We start from the raw sequence: 11,809 nt of genomic DNA, 5'->3' as shown, positions 1-11,809 counted from the left end.
TCACAATTTTGGCCTATTTCAATACTAAAAGAGTAATGGTTGTAAAAGGTCATAATTCATCAGCTAAATACGGTAGACCCAGATGTCCAAACTGTTCTTTCATTAATGAAAATACTGATTTCGGTAGCAGTAATACCAAAAAAAACATTTAAGATGTGTTATAATACTAACTATGCAAACATCTAACGTTATTTATTTGATAATTTGTAAAAAGAAATATGTTAGACAAACACATCAGCAAGTATATATACGATGAGCTAACAGGTTTGACACAAATAACTTCATTTATTTATCTTTTTAATTTCATTTCAATTGTGCATGTGCCACTTTCTTCTGACTGCACCGCAGCCTGCTAGTTGTTCCTGGGGAAGGGAATGGTGCCACCTCCCCCAGGCTTTTATGGGTTCAAGGAACCCTGATAGTTTGGCCTCAATCTGTGGGTCCATAAAGGTCCTTTATAGTTGAATGGATGGCTGTCATTAGTGGGAAGGAGAGCTCGAGAACGGTCTTGGTTGCTTCACATCGCTGGTTTCTTGTTGCATTTGCCTGGTGTTTACTTTCGTTTTTAATTATTTTTAATATTATTGTTATTTTTATTTTTTCCCTTTAAAATGTTCTTTAAAAAAAAAAGAGGAGGGGGGTCTATGCTGTTTATAGAGGTTGTTAGTAGAAATCACATATGAAGAAAGATTTTCAAGGTTATTATGGTATTACTATTCGAGGTGTTTAGGGTGTGTTTCCTGAGTTATGTTATTTATAAGTTTTAGATATTGCCTCTTTAAGTTATTTATATATTAATGTTTTTAGAGATTGAATGTTATTTATTTTTATTTAGCAAGAGGCCGGAGTCCCAGCCGATGACACGGTTCGTTAAGGACATCTAGGACCGGAATCCTAGCTGATTACTCGGTTCGTTAAGGACATCTAGGACATCCGAATTTGCGGTTTCCTTAGTTTTTTATAGGTGCTTCGTAAGTGAATTATTTATTAATATTTTTATAAAAATGAATGACATGTTATGGGTTTTTATGTGGGGGCTTCTAAATTTATTTAGCTAGTTACTGGGTCTTTTGGTTTTGTGGGGATAGTAGTTATATTTTCTTCCTAAGTCCTGCTGAGTCTATGAATTTTTTATATTTTTATATGCCGATTGTTTATTTTTATTGGAGTCAATAAGTAACTCTGGGTATGTGTGTGGTGATCCAATCTCTTTTTGGTTTTTGATAAATATTTTCCTAGCTGGTTGATATTTTGGGCATATATTGAATAGATCTTCGGTGGTATGGCAGTTAAAGCAGTTAATGGTTGCTGGTTTGGGTCCTATAAACCTTCCAAAACTGCTTGATAGTTTTATTTTTCCAGTTATTATCCCTGTTTATGGTTTTCTGTTCTAAATAGGTACCCTTAGGTAGCTGTATGTTCCTTTGTGAACGTCATTGAAAAGTGTATTGTATTTGGTCACTTCTTTTGTTATTGGTGTCGGTCAGAAACATATTCACAATAACTGGCTTGGTTTGGCTGAACCCAATATAAATAGATTGCCTTAATGTTTCTGGGCATTTCTACTTCTCAACGGTAACCTGTACAACGCAACCGTTTTTCGTCTTTTTTCGCACAAAATCTGGTTTGGTTGAGCAAGACCGCTTTAAAGTATTTGATTACAAGTATTTTGATTATTTTTATTTCTCAACAGCAACATTCTTTATCTGCATCCAGCCAGTGCCTTTCTTTTCCATACTGTAATTTTTATCGAAAATTGTCCAACAAATAACAATGAAACTGATATGTTATTATTTTATTTATCAGTTGCAGAAAACTGAAAATAATATAAATGCAAACGTGTTCTGCAGTTTAAAAATATGCAGTCACCTCTATGATTCCTCTTTTGAACTATTATTTTTATCAAAATTATAAAAAGTAAATTAAATATTCTTAATTTTAAAAAATGATATAAATTCACAATCTCAAACACTTTGTACAATACTTGTACAAAGCGGCATAAATTAGTAATAATTATTAAATGGAACGTCTACGAATTCACCGTTGGGATGTTGTCAAACAAATCTGAACAATTCTATTTATAAATTATTGATGCTCTTCATGGGTAAAACCATATTTAACCATTTATACATATTGCCTCTATTTGTTTATATATGTCCCACCAATAAGTAAGAAGAAATAGTATTTACCTAAACCGCTTCCGTTGGAGAGCACAGTTTTACTGTCACTATGAATAAAACACCTCAGCTGCTAGATGCAGTTCTGTGCATGCTTAGCGGTTAGCATTCAGCAAAGAAAGCTGGAGAGAAAAATTCGTTTGTTTCACACCCTGGGAGATAAGCTATTATGTATCTATATACGACTCTATTCAAGTTATGGTAGTGTGTGTGTGTGTGTGTGTGTGTGTGTGTGTGTAATGGATACGGTTTTGATTTATTATATCGTCCTGTACAAGCATAAGAGAGACAGTCAAACATTGGAAGTACTCTTATTGGTAAGAACAGCCCCAAAACGCATCCGCTACAATCAAATCTTTATAAAGAGGAAGCACTACCGTCCTCTAAGAATATTATACGTAGTTGTAACTTAGTTTGAGTGGGTTGGTGGAATTTCGTTCAGGTGAACTTGAATGTACTTGTACTGACCGACAGCAAATGTTTTAACTCGATAATGCGTATGTCATTCAATATTCAGGTTGCATTTACGCATGGAACTGTGCATTAAAAACTGGTCATTTAAAAAATGTCAAACACCCTGAGATACTCTCGAGGAGAAGTGTTGTAAAAAGTTAATGACCTGCCCGCTGAGTTCGTGACGATCGATTAATGAACCAAATACCAGTGTTGCAATATCTACTATAACCAATTGCAACCAATACGTAGGTGGTGGATATAATACGTGACAAGGAAGTTTAGAACTGACACACCTTTGGGCAAAGAACAATCAAAGGACGAAAAGTATGGCCACGGCTTCTTCTCTACACGTAAATGAAGGTAAATCTAGCTGTCCAATTTGTTTAGGAGACTTCAAGTTACCTCGACAGTTGTGGTGTATGCATACCTTCTGTCAGGGGTGTTTACAGGACTTTATCAACTCTCAAGTCAACCAGGTAAGCAAACTGACAGAGTTTGCTTGTCCAGTATGCAGGAATGTTACTCGTCCTTCGTATGAGGATAAACCTGCAAGTATTTGGGCTACCTTGTTTCCGCTGAATAAAATTCTGCAAGCTCTGTCGGGAAACCCAACAGCGAAAGTAGACCAGCCATGTGAGGCGTGTAACACTAGAGGCGTTTCAAGTCCAGCGGTTTGTTTCTGTATTGATTGTAAAGAGGGCATGTGTGAAACATGTGAGGGCGCTCATCGTGGACTGAAGTTATGTAGGAATCATACCATTATTTCAATGGAAGAATTCATGAACGATCCCCAGACCGTAATAAAATTTGCTGAGGGATTCGACTGTCCCGAACACGATGGCAAGGAAGTTAAATTATATTGCAAAGATCACAGAATTGCTTGCTGTCGCACATGTTGTGTCAGCCGACACAGAAGCTGTTCCAGCGTGTCAGAATTAAAGATGGAACTATCTAATCTACTTCGAGGGGTAAACCCTGATAATACGATTGATCAAATGAGGAAATTAGAGACTCACCTCTGCACGTTTATCGAGGTAAATGAGTCTAACGTTAGTATCCTTGACACTCAGGTGAAAAATTTTACCACCCAGATAAGCGAACTGAGAAAGAAATTGAACGATACTTTTGATCAGATGGAACGAAGAGTGAAGATAGAAGGAAATAGAATCTACAAAGAAGAGATGACAAGAAAACGGAGAGAAAACCACGAATGCGAGTCATTGATTAGTGCTATCAGAAATTCACGCACACACCTGGAAGCGGTCAAGAAATATGGAACTGACTCACAGCTATATCTGACAGTGGAAAAGATGACATCACAACTGACATCATACATATACAAGATCAGAGAAAATTATCAGAAAACAACGACGCTGACGATACAGTTAGAAATTGACCGTCAACTGTTATCTCTGCCTAGCATACAGAGTGAATTGCTAGTGAAGTGCGTAGAAAAAATAGAAGATACAGTCTTTGATTTGCCAGGAAGCAGTGTGCCTTTGAAAGAATATTCGCAGACAAAAGCAAAATGTATTGAACTGCAATTTCAGCACGAAAATAATCCATCTTACATAATCACTTGCCTACCTAACGGTCAAGTGATACTGGCAGATCGTGCAAATTTGAGAGTGTGTCTGCTGGACTTGTCTTACAACCTCATCACAAGCTACACGACGCCAGAAGTGCCATATGCCATCTGTATGACGAATGATGACGAGTTGGCTTTACTGTACCAGCAGACGATCCAGTTTATTTCTGTAAGGGACGGCAACGTTCTACCATCCAGGAAGATAACCACCAGGTACAGGTGCTCTGGTATTGCAGCTGCCAGGAATGGAGACCTTCTAGTATCTGGTTATAATGATACCTGTCGGTTTTTTTGGAACCGTATCACCTCTGCTGGAGACGAAACGTTATGTTATCAATATGACACGTCAGGGTACCTAGGCACCAGCATTGCTGTGGACGCGTGTGACACCCGTGTTTATGTCTCTGTGTTTGGACTCAATGGACTTTTCTGTTTCAATTTTGACGGTAGTAAGAAATATGTATACAGTCCTGACAATCTACGAGGACCATGCGGTGTTTCTCTAGACAGAGATAATAATGTATATGTCGTGGGACAGGAATCTAAAAATATACACCAACTGTCTCCAGATGGCGATGTCATACGTATCATCAGTACGCATGTCCCCAAGAATCCAATATGCATTTGCTTTACTAGAGACTATGATAGATGTTATATTACAAGTAACAATAGTAAAACACTATTTTATCTCGACTGCACTAGCCAATAGATAGATAGATAGATAGATAGATAGACAGACAGACAGTTGTTGTTGTTAGCGCCATTTTTAGCATAAGATATGTTATACATGGTGGCCAGTATAACTGGCGGAGGAAGAACCCGGAAAACTCAGGGAAGAACCGCCGACTTGCGAGAAGCTACTGGCTAGCTTTCCCACATACTCACATTAGCCGAGCATTCTGAGGTGAGATGGCAGAGATCTGGAACGATGGGCGATTTAGACCACTCGGCCACTCAAAGCACCCGATAGACTGATAGTGTGTGTGTGTGTGTGTGTGTGTGTGTGTGTGTGTGATATATGCTCATATGTCGGATCATAGATAGAAACATTAGCTAACATAACAGAAAACCTGTAAAATAGTCATGCTTTTCTCTTCATATGATTTCGCATAATCATCATATATATTCATTATGTAGAAGAAAAACATGTCTTTATACAAGAGAATGTAACTCGATTAAATGTACAAATTGCAATATATTTCAGCTTAAAATGGACATGGATTGCAATTCAGAAAGTTAATATTTATCAATGTGTAAAATTTGAAGTATTTTATAACGGTCAGATGAAGAAAGAAATATAAAAGAGAATGACAGCACATAGCAAACAAGAACAGACTATCTCATATTAATCAAATTAATTTTATTATTTAATTATTTAATTATTTTAAAAATCATCATGACTGTTCAGGAAGACACTTTAAGTCATTCCCTTTATCCACTATATATCCTGCAAATGAATATTTAAGTGACGTAAAGAAATTAATTTCATACACAATATACATCCATACCTTAATAATTCTAACTAATTAGTCTAGATATACAAAATAATTAAATCGGGATTCGTTGTACATTATGTCCATACACGATCATGTATAATCAATATTTGCAGCTTTGTATTTGTATGGACCGCGTTAGATTTCTGTTAATAGTGCGTTTATCACAGTGTTTGGTTTTAATTTGACAAAAAATGTGAATTGTGCTTAATGATTGCTTCAGTTTTTCAAGTGTGTTTTTGTATACACGTGATGTATGTAGAGGTTAACATGTTTATATCTTGCCTTATACACAGTGGAATATTGGACAGAATAAAGACGTAAAATATTTATTTACAAAAATACATTCAGAGTAAAACGTATCTACCTGAAGAACATTCTTAATGATGATGTGAAAGCTCTAGATGGAATGAAACATGAACATAACTGATATCCTGTTGAATTAACAAATACGTACATAGATAAGTAGATATATTAGATAGATAGATAGATAGATAGATAGACAGACAGACAGATAGATCGATAGATCGATGGATGGATGAATGAATGGATGGGTGGGTGGGTAGGTAGGTGGATGGATGGATGGATGGATGGGTAGGTAGGTAGGTAGATAGATAGATAGGTAGGTAGTAAAGTAGGTTCATAGTTCAACCTTTCAATGCTCAGCATATTTGAAGTAAAGAAAGTGGTTTTGTGCAGTTTAAATAAAACGTATGGAATTATGTGCCAAATAAAATCTTTTTAGTATTTCAGTCTATGTGGATTGGAATGTCAGGGTATATGATTGCATTTTCAGTGTTCCTCGTTTATTTTGATACCATTTTGTAGGTACAGATAGCTCGACGTTGCTGCAAATAGTCCAGGGAATGTAGGCTGTTGCTTTATGGTTCATTTCGATGTGTTCCTTTTTCGCGAGTATAAGGCATTCTGACTTTACATTTTCAATGGTTTTCTTGAATAAGTTGCGAAGTTGATATTGGAGTGGTACCATCCTTAATTATTTTATTTCGAAACGAGCGAGTGTTACGTTTTCGATCTTGGTCTGCTATCATAAAATCTCTCTTTCAGCTTGTAGTCCAGTGCTGTTTTGCCATTTGTTTAGTCTTCGTCCCCTGCTGCTATAATGCTTCTTTCATTTTTTGTTTTTATTTTGTAATTTTCCTAGCACATATAAATTATGTCATTCGTATATTTTTCCACTGAGATTGCAGCGGAATTTAGCGTTTTCTTTGGTTACCGAAATCTTCATTTTTCTCTGTTCATGTTTGAAGACAGCATGGAGAAGATCGTCACCTTTTTTCTGAAGGTACAGGTGAACAGCATTAATATTATTTTTATCATTATTATTACTGGATTCACCGATGATTAGATAGATTTAAATAAAGTTCCGATCATTTAAAAAGTTTCTTCTTTTCTTGAAATCAAAATATTTGTAAAATCATTTTCTTTCCTTTAATGTGTTTTAAATGCGCTCAAAACCTGAGGAACCCTTTCATTTCAAAGTATATGTAATTTTTCTTTATTAACAGAACATTTATTTTATAGTCAATATTGCAGAAAATCGTAATTGTATTCAACATCATGTAAAAACAACCACGAAAATCTGCACATTAAAATTTCCTATCAGTAAAAGACCTGCATAAAATATTGTGACAGTTATCAATACAAGTTTTTGACAATGTAAGTCAAATGCTTGTAGGTAAATAAAATTGAGAGATATTGTTATTAATTGACATAACTGAACAACCATATCAAATGTTTTTGTTTAATTAAACGGGCAAAAGTAGTTTTTGTGTCTATAAAGTTTTACCTATTGAACTCAAAATTACTCATATATGAATACATGTATTAAATACTATACGAAAAGCAAAGTAGTTTATATTTTTTTTATAATTACATAGCAGAAAAACAATCAAATTCGAACCTGAAAATGATATTTTACCGGCGAATGCAAGAATAAATAAGTCACCCTCGTAAATAGTAATAATTGCTTAAGGTTTTGACCAAGCACAAAAATACGTCACGACTCATAGTCCTGGGTTATTGGGGATTCTGTGTCGTGGTTTGATGATGATGTAGACAAAACATACATACATACATACATATATACATACATACTGTTAGGTATATTTAATTTATATTGTATGCGTGACTTTCGTCCATGATGATTTTTGTCATGTGTGTAGCTTATAAATAAATTGTTTACTGACGGAAGGAATTAACAAAGATTCAGCTTCAGAAACAAATGATGTAAATACATATTTATCGAGAGAAGTACTGATGCAGAGATTGGAAATTGAGAGGGGAAAAGGCAATGCAGAAGAAGAGAGAGAAGAAGAGAGAGAGAGAGAGAGAGAGAGAGAGAGAGAGAGAGAGAGAGAAGATGAAATGGAATATAGATTAAAAGAATTAGAAGTCAGACGGAACACGCTCATCCGCATTTTTGTTTTACACACAAGTTCAGGTTTAAATGTTGCTTGAAATATTAGATTAGTACCCCCTTTTAAAGAAAAGAAAGTAGACAAATATTTTCCTCTCTATGATAAAATTCCTGAAAAATAAAACAGCTAAGAGACCCTTGGACTTTGTTATTGCAATATGTACTTACTGGAAAGCAGATGAGGTCAAGACTTCAGTGTCGGTAAAACAAAGTGCTGATTATGATATTTAGTGTTCAGTCAATAAAGCTGATCAAGATTACGATAATCTCAGAAAACTCATTAGTTGAAGAGTTCAAGAATTGCATCCATAGCTACGTTACGTCCTTTCTTGATAAGCACAACACCTCCCCTCATAACGACAAAAAAGAGATTTATACAATAAAGCTTTATATATATATATATATATATATATATATATATATATATATATATATATATATATATATATATATATAATACTATAATCATTAAAATGACATCGAAAGATGTCTTACGAATTTCACAAAATAAAAAATATACCACTTCTAAACACGTGAAGGTGTATCTGCCAATAAAATATCTTTCCATTGATGTACTAATGTCAATGCTGTATTCTTGCAACATCATACCCCATCTAAACAATCTCCCATTTTTGTATTTAATTTTGTTAAGAAAAGCAATTAAGTTGAGACCACCGAATACAATAATCGGAGAAGCAGCTTGACTAACATACACTTCGAAGTGTTGCAAAGCAAGTATCAAAGAAGAACAGTCCTTCAGGGTTAGCAACAAATTTCTTTCAGAAATTTCAAGCATTTTTCAAGGTTTTTCATGGTTCAAAGTCATGGTTTTCAAGGTGCATTATTACATTAATTTTAAAGGATACAGAAATGAAAAATAAATAAGTTTAATATTAACTATACTTCACATGAAGAATATTTCTTGCAAATTTACTTTTTAAAAAGGACAGTCAAGAGTATGATCACTGATATCATTCCCATTATACCACACATCCTACATCTGTGCAGCCACTGAACAATGTTTATTTTACAATGTCTGCATTACACTATTTACAAAGTCCACAACATTTTATAGCTAACTTTCTAATTCTTGTAACTTATCATTAACCTGTTTTTCAAGAGCTCCAAGTTCAGTGATTTTGTCCTTCACACTTTTCCTCAAACTATTTGATGTTGTGATGAAGGAAATTTTCATGTGTGTCTCTGCTTTCAAGGCATAATCATCAGCAGCATCTGTCATTGCATGAACGTCTTGTTCTGTACATGCCTTTTTTCTCTTTAACTCTGCTAGTTCCTGGTCCAGTGCTTTTCTTTTCTGTCCTCTTCTTTCTTGCTCAAGGTGTTTTCTCTGCTCATCTAAGTACATGCTATACCTACTACATGCACTGTCTGCATTCATAAGCATTTTTGGTGTTATATCATTCTTGTGTATTCCACCAGCATTTCTTACACCGTCAACAATTACTCTCCTTGCAATCAGAGTCCTTTCTTTAATATTTGCATCTTCACACTCTTTACTGATGGAAAAAAAAAACTTTCAACAGTAGCCTGTCCACGAGATAAGAGAAGAAATGTTTTAACAACTGGGCACAGATAAATATATTCTTTTGACATGCAAGTCTGTCATAAAGGAATTAATCATGTCTATCTGCTTTCCTAGACAATGAGCTCAGGGACCCACTGCTGACAGCTTGATCAACAAACGAAGACAATTCTCTTAGGACAGAATCACACTTTGTGATGTCCTATCTTCTCTTGTTGACGAGCACAGTGAAAAGTCTTTTAAGTTTAGCTTCTGTTTCTGCTTTGCTCACAATAGTTACTTCTGGATCATGACACGCCATGTCTCTCACAAGGGAGTATTGCAGTGGTGACAACAATAAAGTTGTCTGTAAAACATCAATGCTGCTTTAAATTCATCGTGAAACTTAATTATTTGTAGCTCTCTTGCTTTTGTCATCTTTTTCAATTCATTATTAATTGTTTCTGCCACAAAACCTATGACTGCTTTATGACCGATGACATTGTTTGTGGAATCAGTCACTACAAATGCCAACACATCCTTTGTTGACTTGATAGCTTCCACTTTTTCTGGCTTGCAGTTTCGTTACAAGAGGCTGAATGCAACTGCATTGAAATCTTGATGACCTAAGGGAAGCATTGGTTGGTCTGCTTGATACTCTATAGAGAAAGGTTCTAATTGATTTGATAGTGAAATAAAAAATTCAAGATTGGCCTGTACTCCACCGCTGTGTGAAGATGACTGTTGATAAAAGTGAAAACAGAATTCACCAATAAAATCATAATTTGGTCATAGTACATGTTATTTAAATTTAAGAGTATGCTAGCTCAGTTGATGTCTTAGACTAGCTTGCAAACAGAGACATGGAATCTGAAGTTATCAGTGGAAATTTGTGTTTTTCAGTATCATGCATGGGATTAAATGTTTCAAGTGTACTCGTGGTGTCTGTTTGTGAACTACTTCACCTATGTATAAAGTACACAAGAAATATAAAGCAGCATGATGTGGCATAGAATACATTGATTCAAAAAATGATCTGGTTGAGTGGTATCTGATAAAGTACTCTGGTATTCGCTTAAAAAACAAGGAACACATGGCCTTAACATTGGGGACCCTGATCTGAAGGCACATTATGCAATGACAGATATTAATCAAAACATTACTAGACTCTATGCAACTGTCTGTATAATCAGTAATAACAGCATCAATGTCACACTGTCATGAAGTAACTATGTACACATGAAAAGCATTATTGTAACAGGATGAATGATAGAAAGTTGACAAGATACACAACTCTTGTGAATAACAATAAAACAAATTTTTGAAAATACAATTTGCATAATACTATGCATCACAACGAATACAAGGTATTACTATAATAATGGCATCTATTCCATTCAGAATTAATGCTTTTATTGAGGAGATGTGTTGTATGAAATTGTGCAAACTTGCACTTTGACGAAGATGGTTTGGTGCGAGGATCATTGACACTGTACTCAAGAGAACCAAACACGACAAAGTTACCTCCCATTTGTGTAGCAAAATTGACTTGCATTTTCCTCAGTCATACAAAGGAAAATTCAAGTAGGGTCGCTCATTGTACTTTTGCTGTCAGTTTAAAATACGTCTAAAAACAAAGCAATACCTTAGTTTCCTTTGCTTCCCATTGCCATTTTTTGTACTAGGACTTGATCGTTTCATGCTTGAATCTTGCTGCTGACTGCTAAATAGAACAACATAAAGTACATTTACACCGAGGTCCTTACCATGGATGTGGCCAGATGGACATTGAAAATACACTAGCCACTAGCATAAAAACACAATAATGGTTACGTGGTCCTACAGAGAAATGTCTGAACACCAAACTAAATCAACTAGAGAACATGCATAAACTCGCTGACCTTCACCTAGTTAAACCCAAAACAGGGGAGAACCAAGAAAATACACCATCTTGCCCAATACACATATACAGAGTCTATAAAAAGATAAGCCTGGCAGCCTTGTGTAATACACACACAAACACACACCTCTCTCTCTTTACACTGCTGCTAAATGCAGTACAGCTGTTGCATTTCACCCTCTGGACACGCATCCATCAGAAATTCAGTGTTGAAAAATGATGATGTCCGTGCC

At 35.3% G+C, this 11,809-nt stretch overlaps 1 protein-coding gene across 1 annotated transcript; it reads left to right on the top strand.

The window, feature by feature from the left end:
• Nucleotides 1-2,818: 2,818 nt before the first annotated feature.
• LOC149788737 (uncharacterized) lies at nt 2,819-5,532 on the top strand. Its single transcript, XM_089975762.1, has one exon. The coding sequence runs from the start codon at nt 2,960-2,962 to the stop codon at nt 4,928-4,930; it is 1,971 nt and encodes a 656-aa protein (XP_089831888.1). The 5' UTR covers nt 2,819-2,959; the 3' UTR covers nt 4,931-5,532.
• Nucleotides 5,533-11,809: the final 6,277 nt, after the last annotated feature.

This window comes from Sinohyriopsis cumingii, chromosome 11 (assembly GCF_028554795.1).
Source record: "Sinohyriopsis cumingii isolate HCF-2022 chromosome 11, ASM2855479v2, whole genome shotgun sequence".
NCBI lineage: Eukaryota > Metazoa > Mollusca > Bivalvia > Unionida > Unionidae > Sinohyriopsis > Sinohyriopsis cumingii.
Note: the sequence above shows the minus strand (reverse complement) of the source record. Positions and strands in the feature narration are given on the sequence as shown.